At 34.7% G+C, this 22,609-nt stretch overlaps 1 protein-coding gene across 2 annotated transcripts; it reads left to right on the forward strand.

The window, feature by feature from the left end:
- Positions 1-3,710: 3,710 nt before the first annotated feature.
- Positions 3,711-22,041, forward strand: LOC130740255 (transcription initiation factor TFIID subunit 1). 2 transcript variants are annotated; one of them, XM_057592784.1, is made up of 21 exons: positions 3,711-4,299; positions 4,663-4,769; positions 5,610-5,672; positions 5,838-5,883; positions 7,459-7,707; positions 8,145-8,263; positions 9,644-9,800; positions 10,050-11,169; positions 12,254-12,456; positions 12,651-12,888; positions 13,615-13,951; positions 14,218-14,427; positions 14,645-14,737; positions 15,116-15,319; positions 16,289-16,492; positions 17,184-17,670; positions 17,839-18,023; positions 18,193-18,315; positions 19,131-19,193; positions 19,526-20,569; positions 21,381-22,041. In XM_057592784.1, exons 1-21 carry the CDS (start codon positions 4,254-4,256, stop codon positions 21,744-21,746), a joined length of 5,664 nt encoding a protein of 1,887 aa, XP_057448767.1. In that variant the 5' UTR covers positions 3,711-4,253; the 3' UTR covers positions 21,747-22,041. The 2 variants fall into 2 exon arrangements, with proteins under 2 accessions (XP_057448767.1, XP_057448768.1); XM_057592785.1 differs by having other exon boundaries at positions 19,137-19,193.
- The last annotated feature ends 568 nt before the right edge of the window (positions 22,042-22,609 follow it).

A 22,609-nucleotide genomic window follows, 5' to 3' on the forward strand; every position in this document is an offset into this window, starting at 1 on the left:
AGATGGAAAAATTTGATGGATTAGAAAAGAAAAAATTCATCTATTGTAATATGTTCATAAACACCTCTTCACAGTATCAGAGGTGGGTGGGTGGGATGGTCAAGCACAGTGAGGGTGGGCAGTGGCGGAGCTTGACCGAAATATGTGGGGGAGCCATGCTTATAAACCATAAGTACTAAAACCAGCTAGCAAGACATACACCGAACTCATTACACCACAAAGTTTCCTTGTTTCTTGGTAGTTACCATTAAAAAAACCCAAAAGAACTCTAAATGTTCAAACTACCATTTGGATTACAACATCAAGAAATGAAAAAAAAAATATATAACTTCTTTTGATATCATCCTTTGTTGAGAGATTATAACAAATATAGCAATACATAATATCAAAATAGAAAGTTCATACTAAATTAAAGAACACCCACAGCCAGATGTATCGCCAAAAAATTTAACCACCTAAAAAAATGGTGTGCACTAGATACCTGCTTCACCATTTCCATGTAAATATTATATTAATTGGAACCAATATCAATAGATGTGAACCAAATATAAATCCACGACATGACCACACACCTATGGAAACCTAAATTCTTTTCACTCATGTTAATTTATTAGATTACTTGACACTTGTCAATATTTCCCAGCACAGTTGAAGATAAGCGCAAAAATATTGGACCATAAAAGTAACAACCATAAAAAATTCATTTCACTTCACAAATCAATCCTTCTACTATATAATAACAAGATCTTTTTAGAAACATTTGGGGGAGCCACCTGTCATGCAAAAGCTCCGCCACTAAGGGTGGGGGAGTGAAATGTATGTAAGAATCAATTGAAGGGCGAAATACGGGGTCACACTGATAAATTGATGTGTAGATGCTTCATGCTTAGTGGCGTGCCCATACATCACTTAACATGTCACATGTGCAATTTTGTTGACTTTATAGTGTTTAAGAGTCACATACTGTCTTTCTTACAATATAAAATTCATGAAGTCTACTTTTTTAGGGACGTAATTAGAGCGCCTAACACTTTCAAAGATAAAATTATATATTAATGAAGTTTATCCATTTTAATTCATAATTAATTATTTTAAATAATAAATAACATAAGAAATTGTTAGAAATCCTTAGTTAGAACCACACAACACCACAAAACCTTAGGCTTAAGGCAATGGGTGTGTGTGTTCTTTATTATATATGCACTTGTGCACTTGCTAATCTTGGCAATGTGAGACTTCTTTGAGTTACCACTTCATTATCTCTATTACTCCCCCTCAATTGGGACTCCATTTTTTTTTTTTTTTTTTTTTGCCTGTGCCTTGCACTCCAGCGGGAACATCAGTGGTCGTCGGACTTGTGCTCCTTCGTCTGAGTCTGCCTTTCGACTTTCTTTGTCTGGGCTAGTACTCTAGCGGGAGCATCGGAGTTCCTTGGACTTGTGCTCCTTCGTCTGAGTCTGAGGCCTTGGCTTGCGCAAATGGGACTGCCATTTTTGCTTTTTTTTTTTTTTTTTTCTCGGATTTTTACTTTTTTTTTTCGTTTTTTTTTTTTTTTTTTTTTTTGGAAGCGGAAGTCATGGCTTGGATCAGACCAGCTCTGATACCATGTTAGAAATCCTTAGTTAGAACCACACAACACCACAAAACCTTAGGCTTAAGGCAATGGGTGTGTGTGTTCTTTATTATATATGCACTTATGCACTTGCTAATCTTGGCAATGTGGGACTTCTTTGAGTTACCACTTCATTATCTCTATTAGAAATATATATATATATATATATATATATATATATATATATATATATATATATATATATATATATATATATATATATATCTTCCTTTAATATCAAGAGTTTAAGATATGTCATAAAAAAATTATTGTGTTTTATTTGAATTTTTTTTATCTTCATTTAAAAAAAAAGCTTGAATGGGTGCATGTTACTAGTTGATGCTTTGTTTAAGAGTAATCCTTCTGTTTTTTTGGTAAAAGAGAGTAAATCCTTCTGTGTTTTTTTCTTCTTTTGTTTTCCTCTTGGGGGCCGTTCTTGCACCAAAAATTAAAGAAAAATATATAAAATTAAATTATATATAACATGCACCAATGCAAAATAGTTTATAGATGGGTATATGTATTTATCCATAAGCTAAATTACTTATAAATAAGCTCAAAGCAACTTATGGACAGCTTAGTCAAGTCATAAACTTACATATATGTGTTAAAATAGTATTTCAATTGATTGGCGAAGACTCTAATATTTATTCAATTTGTGAATATTTGCATCTCAAATGATCGATGAAAATCAAATTCAAAGTTAAAGAAAAAATAGAATATTCATGAATCAAATCACTCACTCCATTGTAGTTTTGATAGATCTTTTGAAAATAACTATTTAAAAAGAACTAATCAAATGAGAATAAAGATAGAGTCACATTCTACATGTCAATACGACACTAATTAAATTTTGAGTAAGAGAAAAATCAGCCGATTTAAAAAATCGTGAGGGTTCAAGTATCTCTATCCCCAAAAGAACCTTTTTATTCTCTAAACCAATCACTAATTTTTTTTTTCTATGTGAACGATTAACAATACGTAATCATTACTACTATTGAGTTTTTACAAAGTCTTTCTTATTTTTTATTTAGTTGACATAGACTTTAGTCATTTTATAAACTGAAGATGATTCGTCAAGAATGGTCGAGATAACTCTTACATAAGCTCTCATATACACTTGTATAAGTGCTTATGTCACAGGATAAATTCAAACTAATTATTTCAAATGGGCCCACATTAACATTGTCTCACAACAATTGTGCTTGGAAGTCACCAATCGCTTTCTCCCTAAACCTAAAGGATATTATGCTCCTCTTTTTTATTAGGGTTTATCTGATACTCATGTTTTCCTAGTTGTTGAGCTAAGCATGACTCTTATCTCATGTTCATGGGTTGGGTTTATTAGGGTTTGAGGTAAACTATAATTTGAACCGATCATATTTGATTGGTTGGACTAGGTTTGATCTTTTAAAATATTTTTAACAAATCCAAACCAATGAACATCCCTCCCATCCCTCTTCATTTGACATATTTTGAATTTGAATGCAGCTTCCTAAATGCTCTAAATGAAAGAAACAACATGCATGGTTTATATTTTACAATTTTTTTATAAACATATAAGACTCAATTTTACAATAAATAAAGAGTTAGTGTATATAGAATTTACATGACAAAACACAAAAGGCAAAATCCACTTATTTTTAATTTCGTCATTATCTCCCCATTTATGCACTATGAAGAACAAAAAATTAAGTTCATACATTATCTATTATAGAAAAAGTTTGATGCACCGATAGTGTAAATTTTTTTTACACCGTCAACCAATCAAATTTAAAGAATGTGAGAAAATCTCTCTTTTCATTTAATTTCTTTAATTGACATGTCACATCCTTAAAATCTGATTGGTTGACGGTGTAAAAAAACTTTACACCCGTCGGTGCATCAAAATTAAACTCTATTTATTATAGATTCTAAACACTAAGATAGTTTAAAAAAAAAAACACTAAGATAAGGATTTTTTTATTATCAAATATTAATAATATAATAATAATAATAATAATATTTTTTTATATTAAAACAGATACGCAGAAAATGTAAAAAGAATTTCGAAAAAGATATTTATTATTTACTTCGCTTCCTTCAGCTACAAATACCCATCAAGGGATGCAGCAACAACAACAACGAGAGGGAACCCAATTCCCGATCACCGAAAACCTCTGTTTCGCCGGAATATTCCATTCACCGTCGCTCCTTCTGATCACGAATAGGTCAAACTAAGCCTCTGCTCTGGTTCTCGCTTCACCGAATCTCGTCGAGGAAGCCTGAAAACTGCGCGAAATCGGAGGGTTTTGATTTCCGGCACGGAGCATCGAACGCGTTGCTTTCTGAGCTGGAATTGGTTCAACAGCGTAGGGTTTAGAATCTTGACGCGAATTTCGTTAGGGTTCGTCGCCGGCGGTGAGGGGAGGAAACCTAATTCGTGAAGTTCACTTTCGTGAGGGTCTCAACAAGGAAGAGGAAGATTGCAAAGTGATAGGGCGCTAGTACAGTTCCAGAGTGTAGGGTTCTGATCGGGTTGAACAGCCACCGGCGCAGAAGGTGCGGGGAGAAGATAGTGATGGGAATTGACCTAGGCTGGAAAAACTGTGCACGGTTGATTCTTGTGTAGTGTTGGGATATAGGTTCGTTCTGCAACAACATGGGGTACGATTCAGATAGCCCCTGGCGCAACGGGAGGGAAGAAGGTATGTTTGTTCAATGGTGATTATGGATTAGCAGCATGAGAAGTTACAGATACTAGGAGAGTAGAATAAAACTACACTAGCTTATCAAACTGCACAATTTGAATGTATTTCTAATAGGTCTTAGTTGATTTTCTTTTGCTTGTACTGGGTGTTGATAAGAAATTAAGCTTTCTTGTATTTAATACATGGGGTAGTGTTCAAAATAGGATTGGATGATGGCATTTAAATTCTAAGCTTATGAATGTATAATGAAATCTGTGACATTAACATTCGGTTGTGTTCTTAGTTGCGTTCGTTTACGTGGTTTAGTTTCTTGCTTGGTATAGTTTATTAACTCACTGTTTGATAAAATGGAATTGATAGACGATGAAGAAGAGTACGAGGAGTCTGACAAGGGTAATCGTTTTCTGGGGTTCATGTTCGGAAATGTTGATAACTCTGGCGATCTTGATGTTGATTATCTTGACGAGGTAATTTTATGTGGCATTTGATTGATGTTACCTGTGAACTTGGCCGTCAAAGTGAATTGAGAATCAAGATTGAACTGATGCATGCATATCTGTTGTTGTGTTTTTGGATTACTGGCCTATTTTTTAATTGTCTGTTATTTTCCATGATTCACTATGTATATGCTGAGTAGTTATACAGTTTAGAGTTTCTGAAATTTCTTAGCTGTTGCAGTTTGCATGATTGGTTAGTGGAAAGTTTTTAAGTTGCTAAACTTTTATATTAGAAGATTCAAAACCACTATTACTGTGAAGTTCAAAAACTTGCATTGTAACTTTTCAGAAAACAAAAAGAAGGCAGTTAGGAAGCTTTTGTACAGTATGGATGTCTAAACTAACAAAATAGCGTGGAATTCAACTTTGGAGGATGTAGTTTAGTTTAGTGTGCAAAGATTCATTTACAAAGGTTAAGATCAATTTGTTACTATACAAATAAAATTAGTAATTTATCAAATGGGTTTAGGCACCTGAATTTACGGCTGAGTTCTGAGTGCAATATGTGCTTGACCTGAAATTTATTTACAATAAGATTGATATATATACTTTATGCTTTTAATTTCTTACTACTTTTTGCGATGCTGAATTTGGACAAACCAGACTATCAAAGATCTAAAGAAGGATATATTGGAGGTTCTAGGATAACTATCTTTTAGGAATGGATTATTTTGAAAATCAAATTTTTTTGATCATGGAATGAGCAATTGCATGTTCTAAACTGTTTTGTGCTTCCTTGATTTATTTAATAGTAATGTGTTTTGGTGAAAACTGTAAAGTTGGTGCTAAATAAACAAATTTCCTTTTTAGGATGCAAAGGAGCATCTTTCTGCATTGGCGGATAAGCTGGGTCCATCACTGACAGATATAGATGTAAGCAGATCTAAATATCATTATCTGTGTGTATTGTTGTGTTTAAAAGTCAAAATGCTACCTTTTGATGTGGCTATCAAGTGTGTAATTGTCATTGTTAACTTCTATATTTCATTGTTTGTGCATCTTCTATTTTGTGATGATAATTATGATATCTGTTTGCAGTTGTCAGGAAAATCACCACAAACACCGCATGATGTTGTTGAACAAGGTGAAGTTGTCTGCCAGGAAAAACTATATCATGCAGTTTTTGATGTTCTGTTGGTATCTTTTTTTTCCCTCATCAACTGAGAGCAATTCGCCCGTGTTTTATTTCTAATAGAATTCTTTCCCACATGAAGTATTCTTGGTGGAAAATAAGTAGCTATTTTTCTTTTCTTGTCAACGATTTTTTTTTCTTATATCTAATATATTCTACCATGCTATTGGAGGACAGGAGTGGACAATTCTTGGTTGTACTCTCCTTTCTGGAAAATATAAAATTATCATTTTTGTAGATTTATGCCGTTAAAGCTGTTGCTAGGGGTTGGTAAGAGCTAGTGGTACAAGTCCATAGAAATAGACTAAAAAAGCAGTCTGATATGAAATTAGAGTGATGACTCGTAACTGGTATTGATGGACAGGCATGGATAATAGCCATTCATTAATGGCTAAATAGTGTATCCTGGCTATTCGCTGGCTTCTATAATCTGGGATCCTTCTGGATATTCTTTGCACAATGTGCACAAATGAATTATATTTTAGGTAGAGTGCATCTTATGAAATAAATTGACGTACTGAAGACTCCATCAGACCCTTATCGGGATTCAATCAATGGAAGGAGGTTAAGGTTTTGTACAGCAGTGCACTTTTAATGGGTTTTTGAGCATTTGAAAAAATGCAAGAAATTTGAGCGAGTGGGTTTCTTTAGGTGTTGTTGATTGCGGATGGTGGGTCACAGCGGAAAGCCAAAATCCCGCCATACATGACAATTAATGGTGGAATATGGTGGAAATGGTGGCCATATGACAGGATATTTGCTATAGTGTAAAGCCAAAAAACCGCCATGGTGGATATTTGATAATACTGGTTTCTTTTTCCTTTTTTTTTGGGGTGGGGTAGGTTAGTTTTTCCTGCATTCTACATCATGGGAAGTTCCTTTTTCTCTCATTAAATGACCTAGCAATATGAGGGCCTCACATGATGGTGATGGTTTTGATTTGGATCTTATTGTGGTTTCTTGGACATATTTACCAGGGGTTTTGGGAAATTTTTTAAGCTGATGTTTACTTATTTGATTACTGTCATTTGTTGTTAGGACTTGGGAGGATTCCTGATCCTTCTGCTCTAACATTTCTTCTCTCTTGGATATTTTATTTGACGAACCTAATGGACACCAAAAGCTTCTTTGACCTTTCTAATAGTTTGAATTTGATGGGGAAGTAAAGCTTGGTAAAAAGAGAAAAATCAGGCATCTCTTTCCCCCCCCTAGTCTGTGTTAAATAGCCAGTTTATATGCTTCTGTCCAGATTTCATCTTAACTACTTTGCAGCATGACAAGTAGGCATCATGTGTTTTTAGTCACATATGTTATCTTTTTCAAATAGTTAACCAGTCAATCTTACAATAGATCTCAAAATTAAGTTGCTTAACAATTTCCCTGAGTACTTCTTTGAAATGGTGAAAACTCTGTCAAAACTACCTGCTTGTACTCCTGCTACTGTAGGATATCTTGCTTTATGCCTGGTATTTGGTTTCTTGTGAAGTCTTCTGTTTAGTTTGCTAACTGGGATTCTTTTAATTTCAGACTGTGGTGAAAAAGCTGAAGATGCAGTTGATTATGAAGATATTGATGAAGAATATGATGGTCCTGAGACTGAAACAGCCAATGAAGAGGACTATTTACTGCCCAAAAAGGATTTTTTCTCTGGTGAAGCTTCCCTTGAAGCTTTGGCGTCCAGATCTTCTGTCTTTGATGATGAAAATTATGATGAAGAATCTGATAAGGAACAAGACTTAGTGACCAACGATTCTAAAGTTGACAGCTCTTTAGCTGGTAATATTTTCTTACTTGACTTGCATAATTTTGCTACAGCTATTGTACTTTGTGTGCTTTTTTAACTTGATGTATGGACTTACATGTTGTACTTGCTCTGGTCTTCACAGTTGCACTGAGGCTCGCCCTCTTTACAAATTGTCATATTAAATTAAATTTAACACTATTCAATTATATCATTTGATTTAATATTAAATCGAGTCTGATTTGAGTCTGATTTCGACCTTGAATATTCAGCTTGAGTTTGTGAATAATAGCTTCGTGTTCGAGCTATGCTTTAATACATAAGGTTGACCCAATTTAGCTTAATTCAAAATCTAATATTATGTTCTTAGGAAAGAAAACTAGAATTGCTAGGTTTTCCTGAATAACTAGTTGGTGAATATAATTTTGTTTTGGAGTCTTGCAGTTCATTTATTTTAGCTTTACTCTTTCAGGGGAGCAGGAAGAGAATTTTGTTGATGCATCTAAAGGAGACAGGGCTCTAGAGCATGATTTACAAGCTGGCTCACAGCAGACCGAAGAATCGGACACTGATATACAAAAACTTGATGAGGTCAGTTTGAAGCTTGCATATTTTGTGATACATGCTAGATGTTTATTTATGTTTTTTTTAAACTTCATTTTCATTAGCTTGAATGATATTTTGGATGGGTACTTCTCTGATGGTTAAATGAGAAGATAAATGCCGGCTTGAAGCTGCGAATGTAGGGCATTCATGTTCTATAAGGAATATGTAATGTTAGATAACTATTAGTCTTTCAGTTGAATATAAACAAATGCAATTATTGAGATTTCAGATAAAAAAGTTGATGGATGGCTTAGTTGATATTATTTGGACTTGCTAAAAGAGGGCTGGTTGTCTGTATTATAAGCAGGGTAAAGAGAAGAACACCGTCTATTGATAAGATATTGATACAGAATTTAAATTCCTTTTCCTTTACATATAATGTGTCACAAGCCAATTATCCCAAATGTTTAAGTTGTTGTGTTTTAAGTTATAAGACACATTAACGATTTTATATGATAGTTCTCCCATGCTCCTCATGCAAGAACCCGTTGGGCTAGGAGTATGGATTGTGCACAAGACCACCAACCTTGTGCTGAAATTGAACTTATTATTAGAATAATCGAGTGAAAAGGATTGAAGTTCAAACCACTTGGTCATAGATGCTCTGATATATTTTCGTGAACCGATTATCATAAAAGTTTAAGGTGTTGGGTGAAGACACATGAATGGCTTTGTAATGTGTTTCTAACAGAATGAAACAATAATTAGGAAATGGAATCTTTAGAATGAGTCTACTTCTTGCCATTTAGGGCAAAGCTTGTATGTAATGAAAATCAAAGTCATTTTATATTTAAAATAAAGATAAGGACATATCTTTCATTAGCATGAACTCTGCTCACACTATGTTGGTGTGAATGAGCTCAATATTTGCCAATGCCATTCTTATTCTTAATTAGTTAAGGAAGTGCATGTTTGGTTTTGATGTTTTTTGGGAAAAAATAGCTTCGCCCAGTTTTGTCTAAAAAAAGGTCTATATTTAAGATTTAATTATAGGTTATTTTGCATATAATTCTCCTCTTTTTTTCATATAATGGTTTTACTAGCTTATTTACTATTTTGCTTGATGCCCTTCTTTAAAATGCAAAATATTAGGATGCTGTTTCATTGTGGTGCTAAATGATTTGGTAAAAGCTATAACGGTAGGTTGGGCGGAATATAAGAGATTAAAAGATTGCTGTATAATTGAATGCAATACCTTGATGATTAGTAATTGTAGGTTTAGCGCAGGTGTAATACACTGGGACAAGCCCAGTCCATTAAGTATTGCACACACCGACATTGATGACGATTTTGTTGACAGGATTATAATATTATCATGTTGACTTTCTATTGACATGTTAATGTCTTAACTGATGAAACAAACAGGAAGGGCCTGAAGTTTTAAAAAGGTCTATGGCTGCACCGTTGCCTGTTTTGTATGTGGAAGATGGGATGGCAATTTTACGCTTTTCTGAAATCTTTGGTATTAGTGAGCCTCTCAGAAAGGGAGAAAAGAGAGAGCATCGACATTCCATTCCTAGAGGTATTTACTTAGAAAGAGGAATGTTTATCTGAATTTTGTTTGTAAGTGTTGGAATCTGTTGATATTTTCTGGGAGAGACATGATTGGAAGGCTTAAATAGTTGTAACACAATGTGTACTGATTTTGAATTAAATTTAAAACTGGCATTGGCAAGATTTGAAAGGAAAAATGAGATTCTAGCTTTCTCAAATGTTTGTCATTAAGTTTCTGTCCCAATTTTTTTTTACTGATTTTGCTCCTGTATTCCAGATAGATACAAGTCTTTGGATTTATCTGATGATATCGTAGAAGAAGATGAAGAGGAGTTCCTCAAAGGATTCTCTAAGAGTCTCCCACTTACTAAACAGATTTCTGTAGTCCGTAATGATGCATCAGAAAGCAGTGATGTTGACTTAGAATTTCCAAAATTTGGATTTCTTCATGGGGATGCTACAATGGCTGGGAAAGATGATCGGCAACCAAAGGACTCTTGTCTTAGTGCTGAACCATTGAAAGTGGATTTCACAGAAGATCTTCTGTTGAAAGATCATCATCTGACGCGGGCCAACTTTTATCCTCTTGATCAGCGAGACTGGGAAGAGGAAATCCTTTGGGGAAATTCTCCTGTTGCCAGTGATATTAATGTTGAGAGCTGTGAAATTTCTGGACCTGAACTGGGAGTTTCTGGTGATTGTGAAATCGAAATTGAAAGTGGGATCCAGAATCTCCAGTTAGAGCCCCAGCACATGCTGGAAGAGAAAGATCACAATTTCTTCATGTGCTACTCTCCTGTCACATTAGATAGCTTTGGCTCAAGGGATTCTACTGGGGATAAATCCAATTTAATGTCAAAAAGTCTATTTCATCCCCAACTGTTGAGGCTAGAATCCAGATCTGAAGTAGATGGTTCTAGTCTTGCAGATGGAGGGGGGGAAGGTATATCTGAGAAGCGTAATCAAAGTGGTCAATTAAAGCGTTTTACGAAGTTTATGTCACAAAACAGAGACCTGATGGAGGGCTCGTGGTTAGACAAGATAATATGGGAGGAGCAGGGTAGGCCTATGATGAAATCAAAGCTTATATTTGATCTTCAGGATGATAAAATGCACTTTGAAGTTTTGGATAACAAGGATGGTACACATCTTCGCGTTCATGCTGGGGCTATGATTTTAACTCATTCTTTAAAATCAAGCAGTGTAGATTCTTCTGAGCAACCAGGACATGGAGTTCAATATGGATGGCGATATGTTGCTAATGACAAACACTATTCAAACCGGAAAACTTCCCAGCAACTGAAATCGAATTCAAAAAAGCGCTCAGCTCATGGTGTCAAAGTTTTTCACTCACAACCTGCATTGAAGCTTCAGACAATGAAATTGAAGTTGAGCAAGTAAGACTTTTTATTCTGAGGGAGGGCTTTTGGTATCATTATTTTGGTTCTTGCTTGGTTTGCCTGGAACTGAGACATTCTTGCTTACTTGGGATATTATGTTTCTTAAATCAAATTATTGTAAAATCTTCTTAGATGCAAGCTTGTTTGATGTTTCTGTGGCTACTTGATACCCGATATGGTTAACTCTTGCCCTCCATCCAAATGTTTTGGGTTTTCTATTTTTCTTGGCTTATTTGTCCTATTCTTGAAGACCATAACTTGTGTCCACAGTTTTTATAAGCCAGGTGCATATGGAAGAAATTGAATTTATTCATGTGTGGTTGATCCTTTGTTGGTAAATAATTAATATCCATAGGAGACCATACGTCCACACCTATGATATATTAAATTCAGAAGGTTCTCAGCTGTTACATGAAGTGCAGGGAAAGTAAGCGTGTTGTTTGGAATTTAGTTCACGTGTTACTAATAAATTGCTTGGAAGGGTATGATTTGACCTCAAACTTGTTATTATGGGATAAGGTTATGTTTATGGCATCACATTGGCATTCTGCTCATGACTGTATCAACTGTCAAGGGTGGCGTTGGTGTTGGTATTGCTGTTTTGTAGAGTGATTGACTTGGCATCATTCCTGCATTTGTGTCTTTCTTCTTACTCCTTGATGTATCTAGTATTTTCTGTCTTGGAGGATATGTTATCCCCTGTACTTTTTGGTTATAGACCTAACTGCTGAATACTGTTAGCTAGAGAGAAGTATTGCTATGTGTTTCCAATAAACCTTTTGAAAAAAAATCCAATTTTAGTTTCATATTTGTGTCCTATAATCGCGTATGTGAACTGTAATGAAGATCTTCATTGTTTGTAGTATTTGACACATTCCATGAAGATTTTCATTGTTTGTAATTTTTGTTTCATATTTTTTTATGTTGTTGTGTTCATAATCAGTCTCCAATAGACAACCCCATTCTATATGTATGAGTGAGACATGGCAGTTTATATTTTTATTTGGTCCTTTAACATCCATTTTCTACACATACATTATAGATTTTTTCTGTATTAATAATCTTAGTTATTCTTTTGCAGTAAAGATATTGCAAATTTTCACCGACCTAAAGCATTGTGGTATCCCCATGACAGTGGAGTGACTGTCAAGGAACAAGGGAAATTGCCAACACACAGACCCATGAAAATTATTATTAAGAGCTTGGGTGGCAAGGGTAGTAAACTGCATGTTGATGCTGAAGAAACTCTTTCTTCTGTTAAAGCTAAAGCTTCCAAAAAGCTAGGTTGTTAATTTTGTTTTTCTCTCTTCTCTAATAATTTTTTTCTGTTTCTGTAATAAAACATATTAAAATTTCATAATTATTTGAAAAATTCATTTTGTTCCTTAATATTTTGTTTCTTTGTCTTGTGGTCTTATCTTAATCTTATTTTGCTTTTACCCCCTTTTTTCTGAGACTGATGGGATTTTTTTGGGTAGATTTCAAGGGATCAGAAACAGTGAAATTATACTATTTAGGGAGGGAGCTTGAAGATCACAAATCACTTGCAGCACAAAATGTTAAACCAAACTCCTTGATACATCTTGTCCGTACAAAGATACATTTGTGGCCAAGGGCACAAAGGGTTCCGGGTGAGAATAAGTCGTTGCGTCCTCCTGGGGCATTCAAGAAAAAGTCTGATCTGTCTGTGAAAGATGGACATGTTTTTCTGATGGAGTAAGTGACGTGAAATTTTTTACTACTTTTTATGTGTGCCATCCAATGGAGCAAAGTTGTTATTTTGCAATTTTGCCTCATTTTCCATTACTAAGTTTCTTGTTTGTGGTTTACATAGTGCCATTTCTTTCTTTATGTTCTCTAGCATGGGAGTTAGGATGTTTTCCTTTAAATTATTTTTATGGGTTTTATCCCATCATTTTCCTTCCGGGTAATATGAATGTGCATAATGTCATCTGTCTTTTTGTTCTCGACCTTGAACTTGTTTTATTTGATTTTTTTCCTACTATTTACTTTGATAAAAGAATTCTTATCAGAGAGAAAACAGGGATACCCTTGGGGGACATATAATATGTTCTCGTAGACTGGCAAACTGAGGAAGAAATAAATTCATGATGTGTTTGTTCAAGGTATACAAATATATTCCCTGAAAAGTGGGTTTGGGAATATACTATTCCTGTGTTTGGTATAAGTTCTAAAAAAACACATTCCTAGGTATTATTGATATCCAGGAAAGTACTGACCCATGATTGATCTACTTTTTATACACATGATCAGAGCAATGTTGTTTTGACAGTGCACTGCCTTGATTTTAATATTTTGTCAATGATTTATTTTCTGCAATGGTGATACTCTGTTACTTTGTTTTCCCTTGGTACTTTGTGCTAAATGAATGAGGATTGGTGGATACTCCAATGGGAAGCTCATTGAATTTGTTCTCATTAGGTATTGTGAAGAAAGGCCTTTACTTTTAAGCAATGTGGGAATGGGTGCAAGACTTTGTACATACTATCAAAAATGTTCCCCGGATGACCAATCTGGCTCCTTATTACGCAACACAGACAGTAGCTTGGGGCACATCATTTCTCTTGATCCTGCTGATAAATCTCCTTTCATTGGAGATTTAAAACCTGGTTGCAGTCAGTCATCACTTGAGACAAATATGTACAGAGCACCCATATTTCCTCATAAAGTTCCATTAACTGACTACCTCCTGATTCGTTCAGCAAAGGGAAAACTATCGTTAAGGCGGATCGATAAAATTAATGTTGTTGGTCAGCAGGTGTGTAAATTCTTATAAACTGTTGTTTTAGAGTTAATACTTGCCGTCTACTCTTCTTTGAATTCTTTTAATTTCAACTGAAGGAATTTCTTTTTAGGTCACATTGTTTTGGTAACATCTTCAATGGATGGGATGTTATGATCTGTCATAATTATGATTTCTACTTTTTCTCGAGTAGCTTTTCCTCGTAGGATACTGCAATTTGCCTACCTAATCTACATCACTGGAAATTTGTCAATGAATAAATATGTATAATTCATTTGCAGGAGCCTCTCATGGAGGTATTATCACCTGGAAGTAAGAATTTTCAGACTTATATGATGAACAGGCTGCTGGTACAAATGTGCCGTGAATTCCAAGCAGCAGAGAAACGACGCTTGCCTCCATACATTCGTATTGATGAGTTACTGTCACAGTTTCCTTACCTATCAGAAGCGTCATTCCGTAAGAAAATCAAGGAATATGGAAATTTACAGGTATTGGTAGCTCTAAAAGCTTATTATCCAAGTAATATATGAGAAATCGATGATGCTAAGCAAAGAGAATTTCTTTCAGAAGAAGGTTTTGAAGATGTATAATTCTGCAAGTTGATTTTGCTTTGAATTTATGTGATTCATGAATTGCAATATAACTCCAATTTCTGATTGTACTTTCTTTATACCTGAATGTTTCATTCAATGTGTATTGATGCAGAGGGGAGCCAATGGACAGTCAGTTTTGGTTAAAAAGCGAAATTTCCGCATGTGGTCAGAGGATGAATTGAGAAAAATGGTGACACCAGAGCTTGTAAGTTTCTTCGTTGATGAATTAAAACATCTCTTTTCCATTGACATGCATGATTACCTGTAATACAGCAGGCCATCTTTAAATCATGCCATGGAGGTTTGAACCTTCATTGTAAAAAATTATACCACCAGCTGCATGATTTCTAGAATTCTCCTTTCTGGTCCCTGGTGCTGTTCTTTTTGGTAGTTCAATAGTGAGGTTTTTAAAAAATATAATACATTTTCAGGGTCTAAATGCTGCTTAGCTTGGTGTGTGTGTTTTAAATGAGTATCAACGCTTGTAAATCTTTGTCCACAATTTGGGTACTTCTGGTTTATTTTCTGTTATTTTTTTTAAAATGATTCCTTATGTGTTTTTATCTGTTTTAAATCATTCGAGGTTTGTGCCTATGAAAGCATGCAAGCTGGACTCTACCGTCTAAAACATCTAGGGATAACTGAAACACATCCAACTCATATTTCATCCGCAATGAGTCGGCTTCCTGATGAAGCAATAGCATTGGCTGCTGCATCACACATCGAGAGGGAATTGCAGATTACTCCTTGGAACTTGAGTAGCAATTTTGTAGCCTGTACAAGCCAGGTGATCTATGCTTAAACTGATTTTAAGATGATTTAGTGTTTGCATCTATTATATCCTGCTTAAGGGCTTAATTGTTGAAAATATCTCAACATGTGTCCATTTGATTACTTATTAAGGTAAAGGTGAAATTGGGTTTAAAATCTAAAAAGAAAAGAGAAAGGGACAAAAAACAGAGTTGTCTGCCAAGGATGAATACTAGCTACCGTAAAATCATCTCATAGTAGATTATTCTTGTCAGATGTATATAATTGAGTTGCTGACTTGTATAGCTCCTTCACTGTAGCATTTGCACTATTTGGTGATTTAATTTTATACAAGAATTTCAAGCTTGATAATGTGCTGCAGGTTTTGACCAAGAATCTTTTACCAAGTCTCCTTGAGAAATGTGTTCTCTTAACTTGCTCTCTTTGATCCCCTATCCTAAAAATGCTAAATATTATCTTTTATACTTTTCGACCTTCTCTTTTATATTTTTCAAATTGAAAATTTAGTAAAAAAATAGAAGTTTTTAGCCTCATGTGATATATTTGTACTTTTTTAATGTGATATTAAAAAGAGAATGTATACTTTAAAATTTGCATGAATTTTTATTCTGAAAGGTATTTGTTCTCTGTGCACAAGTGGATCTACAATTGATGCTACTCTTCCGCTCATAAGTGTCATATAAATTCAATTAAATTTTAATGTAAGTAGAAGTAGACATTTTAAAAGAACACATGCATTCATTTACAATTGTTTGTGATAATTTGTTTCTATGGATAGATATAATTGGCTGTACTTTATTCTATTTTATTTATGACAGGATTTATGTTTTCAGATTATAGGGATTAATTCTAAATAATGTCTTCTGTGTAATATTACATTTTTTAGTTCACTGGTGATTTTTTTCTATCTGGTTGTTTTTTCTTATAGTAAACGACTAAATAAGTCATGAAAATTTCCATCACCCATGGAATTTTCTTTCGACAGGGTAAGGAAAATATTGAACGGATGGAAATTACTGGTGTTGGTGATCCATCAGGTCGTGGCATGGGTTTTAGCTATGCTAGGGCACCTCCAAAGGCGCCAGTGTCTAATGCAATGGTGAAGAAGAAAGCAGCAACCCGAGGAGGTTCCACTGTCACTGGTACAGATGCTGATCTACGTAGACTGAGCATGGAAGCTGCTCGAGAGGTGTGTCACATTTTAATGATCTGCTATGACCTGTATGTATTTTTGTGAACCGTAGAGCTTAGTATGAAACATAGCTTTTTCTTTTTGACAGGCAAATTTTTTCCTCCCATTTTTTACTGATCTGTTTGTGGTGCTGTGAATGAAACTGATATGAGTAGAGAATATTGGAATGCAATGATTTATATGTTGCACTTTATAAATAAAAATTAGTGCTCTAAATGTTTTAATCCATAAAGAATAATTATTACGTCCTTGAGAAGGAGTGAATATTTTATTTTATCTATGAAGTAGTTCATTTACTTGAATCTGAATAAGCAAGTATTCCACAAGCACCTTTTTTTATCACCTTTCAAAACATATTCTTCCTTTTCATTAAACTCAGACCTACATTTGATTTTGTGAAATATGATCATTTTTCTTATTGGCATTCTTTATTTCTATTTTCACTCTTATTACTATTTGTGCGGATTTTTTAATCCAAACTAATTTCTTTCGGCCTCAGACGGATCTAATTAATTGCTTCAGTAGCAAATTAATTTTATATACTTCACAAAGAAATTATGTCTCCATTGCACAACTTTCTTTTCGTTATGTCCAACTGGTCTCTGACTGCAACACTATAATGGTAGTAGTATAACATATATAATATGCAGAGGTTCCTTTTTTAATCTCAAGTATGCTGTTATTCCAGGTTCTTCTTAAGTTCAATGTTCCTGAGGAAATAATTGCTAAACAGACCAGGTGGCATCGCATTGCTATGATTCGCAAACTTTCAAGTGAGCAAGCTGCATCTGGGGTTAAGGTTGATCCAACAACAATCAGCAAGTATGCTCGTGGGCAGCGCATGTCATTTCTTCAGTTACAGCAGCAGACCAGAGAGAAGTGCCAAGAGATTTGGGATCGACAGGCTCAGAGTTTGTCAGCTATAAATGGTGATGAAAATGAGAGTGATTCAGAAGGGAATAGTGATCTAGATTCTTTTGCTGGAGATCTGGAGAATTTACTTGATGCCGAGGAGTGTGAAGAGGGAGATGAGGGCACAAATGACTTAAAACGCGATAAGGGAGATGGTGTTAAGGGTCTTAAAATGAGAAGACACCCAACTTTGGCCCAGGCAGAGGAGGAAATAGAAGATGAAGCAGCTGAGGCCGCTGAGTTACGCAGGTTGCTTATGGATGGTATGAATGCTTTATTGACCATTTTAGTATCATTTCCAGACCCTTTTCAGCACTGAATGCGTAGACATTGGTCTTGCCTAGAAGTTGTAAATTGGATTACTACTTTGAAATTGATCTCAGACATTGCTTGTAAGATTTGACCTTTTTATCTGGTAATATTTTATCCAGATGTTGAAGCTGATAGGAAGAAAAAGAAGAAAGCTAGGGTTGTGGTGGATGAAGCAAGATTAATACCAAAGCTGCGACCAAAATTCATCTTTGACAACACTGAACAAGTTAAGCAAATAGCAAATACATTGCAACTAGATGGAGCTAATCATTTTAGAGAGGATTCAATTGCAGAGCTTAGGGAGGTAATACAAAAATTAGTTTAGTCACACGATCCATTCATGTTCAAATTCTTGTTTAGTGCACTTATTTTACAGTTTTTTTGAAGATTAGATCATAACTAGTTGTTTAAACTTTAAATAATGAATTTCATACTAATAAAGCTTAATTCTTCTATTTTGAATGTTTTGACAGGAGGAAAATTTTCCTGCTAAAAAAAGCAAAACAATGAAGGCCAATAAAGCGAAAAAGAATGACATCACACCTATTAGTGTACCCAATAAAAAAATCAAACTAAATATGGGAGAAGGAATTAAGGTAAGTATTAATTTTAATCTGTTTAATCTCATTGTTTTCTGCCCATTGAAAATCCCTTTTAAGATGTTGCATTTTTATAGAAAGTAATCGTTTCTGACACAATTTATTTGTGTAGTGCTTGTTGATCTGTGTTTTAGTCTCACTTTTTACTTGGGTACCATCCCCTTCTGAAAGTGTACCTACCCAAATTTTAAGATGGTATTAGAGCATATCCTAGACCAGTTTATTGGTGGCCACCCATATATAGTAGTCCAACCATAGATGTCCATTCCCACAAATTCGACGCTCCATATGTCCACCCCTAAGGCGTGTGGGGGTGTGATTAGAAGTCTCGTATTGACTAGAGATATGACCAAATAAGTGTTTATAAAGGGTAGGGCAACCCGCAGCCTATGCTATCTCTTGGGGTAGCCTATCCCAAATTTTAAGGTTGACAATGTTGGATAAATCTTCGCAGCTGATAAAGAAAATTTGACCATGAAGGCCAAATCTACAATTTATAATGAATAGCTGCTCCTGTGAATTTCTTTGGTGTAATTTTTTACTTTTATCAGTAAACTTGGGACAGAACAAAATTCATGAAGGCCAAATCTACAATTTATAATGAATAGTTGCACCTGTTGAATTTCTTTGGTCTTCCATCTATGTTTTTCCAGATTGAAATTTGAAATACATTCTCAGTATTTTGCATATGTATTATTTTTATGTTCATCTCTGCTTTTGTGCATGAATTGTGATTGCGTTATTTCAGCAATATTGTTTTAATGTTTTTAATTTTTACTCCTGCTTCTGAAAGCATCTTTATATGACTGGAGAACCAGGTATTCAAGGAGAAAAAACCATCAAGGGAAACTTTTGTTTGTGGAGCATGTGGCCAGGTCTGTTGTCTCTTGGGTTGTTTACAGCCTACTACTAGCCTTTTAATTGTTTCAGTAAATTCGTTTTTGACACCTGTAGCTCGAAGTTTAATGTTTTTTATAATATTTTTAATTTTAATAGCTTCTGTAGATATAAAAATTAAGTTGTAACTTGTCTAGTGTATTTTGAAAAATAGTTGTGATCATGAGACTACAAGAATGTTTCCGACAATAATAATTAATATAAGTTATGTAGCAATTAATGTAAAATGAAAGGGTATTGAAAGTTATGTAAGTTTTTGCACTCCATGCTCTTTATATATAGTATTGTAATTATTTTGGTGATGAACCAGCTTGGGCACATGCGGACAAACAAGAACTGTCCAAAATATGGTGAAGATCTAGAAGCACAACTTGAATCTACTGATATCGAAAAATCAGGAAAATCCATCTTTGTTGATCCCTCTAGTCAGTCCCAGCATAAAGCGCCTTCCAGAAGGTCAATATCAAAAAGCTCAACAAAAATTGCTCCTGTTGACAATTCAACAAAAATCCCATTGAAATTCAAATGCAGCTCCACTGAGAAATCTTCTGATAAACCTGCAATAGAAATATTTCAGAGTTCCGACAAGCCAGTCACTTCTGACTCAGAAACTGCCAAGTCTGCTAAGGTCAACAAGATAATTATTCCCAGCAAAGTGAAACCAGATGATACACAGGCTGAGTCTCTTAAGCATGCTATTGTTATACGGCCTCCTGCTGATTCCGGTCGAGGTCTTGCTGATTCTCACAAGTTTCCAATTAAAATACGGTCGTCTACAGAAATTGATAGGGAGCAAAGTCACAAAAAGATCATTATAAAACGTACAAAAGAGGTTGTTGATTTGGAACTGGACAGTCCTGTTGCAAGCGCTGGACTTGAACACAGAAAAACTAAAAGAATTGTTGAATTATCGAATTTTGAGAAGTACAGTAGGCAGGAGACCGTGTATTCAACCGAAGGTTTGGTAAAATGGAAAGGTAATGAGGATAGAAGATGGTGGGAAGAGCAAGAGAAACGGAGAAATGAAGTGAGGCTCAGAGAAGACAGAGCAAGGAGGCATCACAAAGATGAGATCAGGATGCTCAAAGAGCAAGAAAGGTTAGATGAGTTAAAAAGATATGAAGAAGATATTAGAAGAGAGAGGGAGGAGGAAGAACAGCAAAAAGCTAAGAAGAAAAAGAAGAAGAAAAAACATGATTTCCGAGATGATTATTTAGATGACCCCAGATCGAGGAGATATGACAAGAGGATGCTCGAAAGAGACCGGAGTGGAAAGAGGAGATCTGCTGAGTTGGGAAATATTGGTGTAGATATTATGCCACCAACAAAGCGCCGACGAGGGGGAGGGGGAGAGGTACATTTCTATACTTTTTATTTTCTTTATTTTCGTGCTTGTTTCACCTTGGTGTCCTTCATACATGTCAAGTAGGAGCAAATCAATAGCTACTTAGTCATTTTATGACTTTAAGATACTGGCATCTTTCTAGCAATTTTGAGGAAAGGTTAAAAAAATGTGAGGACTAGGAAGACAGCAATCCTAGGAACAATTTCATGCCATAATTATTTTTGCTGTGGAATTAAGATATTGTTTGTAATTGTAATTCAAGTACTCGCAACCTGCTTTTCTTCTTTAGTTGTTCTGATTTTGCTACAAGTGCAGCAGTTCGGATTATGCTATAAGTGCATTTACATTCTGCCGAATGAAAGTCACCATGATTTCGGCTATATTTGAATTTTTGTCGACAAAATGTAAATAGACGTTAGCACTCACTTCGAGGCAAAAAAGTGAAAGAAACTAGTTATGGATTAGGATGAAAGCCCATTCACGTTGTACTCAATTGATATCCAAACACACACTTATAGTTTTAGGGATGTCAAGGCAGATGCAGGGAGGTGTCTCCTGCAAGGAATATACTCTTCATCCCCTTGACAGAGGCCTGCTGACCTTGTTTTGTTATTGGGATGTCCTAATTATATGTTCGTATACTTCTCTTGTTCAAGGGTTTTGTCTTTGTGATTCATTTGCTAAGAAAGAATATCAGTTTTTTTGGGGTCTATAACGGCGTCATTAGTTGTGGTGCTTTATATTTTATTTAGTAAACTTATGATTTCTTAGTTTTTTATCATAGTTTTTGAGTTCTAAACTAACTGGAGTTTTCGTAAAGGTTGGTTTGGCAAATATATTGGAGGGCATTGTGGACGTCCTTGTGAAAGATAGGCATGATCTGTCTTATCTTTTCCAGAAACCGGTGTCGAAGAAAGAGGCTCCTGACTACTTTGACATTATAGAGAGGCCAATGGATCTTTCCAGAATCAGGGAGAGGGTACGGAACATGGAATACAAGAGCCGAGAAGATTTCAGACATGATATCTGGCAGATCACTTACAATGCTCATAAATATAACAACGGAAGAAATCCTGGAATTCCTCCCCTTGCAGACAGGCTTTTAGAATATTCTGATTATTTGTTGAATGAGAATGATGATAATCTCACTGCTGCGGAAGCTGGTATCGAAAATAAAGATTTCTAAGTACTGTCAAATTCAGATCATGATCTTGTGGTTAGGTAGAGCTGTTATTAAGCATAATGTAGTGTCCGTTCTGGTTTAGAAAGAAAAGAAAAGAAATGCCTCCTGTATTATTTTTTTAGTTATATAAAAGAGGTTGTAAATTGTATGTAGACGAGGGTGATTCCTCCCTTTATTTAAGAATCCTTTGATATGTTTAGAAAGAAGAAAAAAAAGCAGATGCAGATTAGTGCACATAAGAATCTTTACTAACTATAGACATTTTTGCAACTATTACTGATGAAGAAACCTTTCAAAATGATTTTTGCATTTATAACCATTCTTCTTTAAGGGCTCGTTTGGTGACCAGGACAGGATAGGATAGGACAGGATAATAATCATATCCTGTTATCTATTGTTTGTTGCGGCAGCAGGATATGATAACACTATCATGTCTCCTATCCTATCCTGTCAATCATGTGTAAAAGTTATCCTGAGGGGGGAGCTATGATAGAGCAGGATAGGATACCAGTTATATATTTCCTTTTCGTATCCTAACTCCAAATTAATTTATTTTAATATTATATAATTTATAATTTATAATAATATTAATTAATAAATATAAAAATATTAATTTAACTAAAATAAAAAATAAATAAAATTATTATTCATAAATAGTAAAATAGACTACTCACTTACAAATATTGATTTATTAATAATAATAGACTAATTCAATATTTTCATCTCTTATTATTTAAAAATTATTTATCTACTTATATATAAAGTATTTTTAAAATAATAATATTTTTAATTTAGTTAATTTTTATTGTTTATCACGTGTCACAACTAAGTGAAAAACATTGATTACAAATATTGATTTTTTTAAT

This window comes from Lotus japonicus, chromosome 2 (assembly GCF_012489685.1).
Source record: "Lotus japonicus ecotype B-129 chromosome 2, LjGifu_v1.2".
NCBI classification, from domain to species: Eukaryota; Viridiplantae; Streptophyta; class Magnoliopsida; order Fabales; family Fabaceae; genus Lotus; species Lotus japonicus.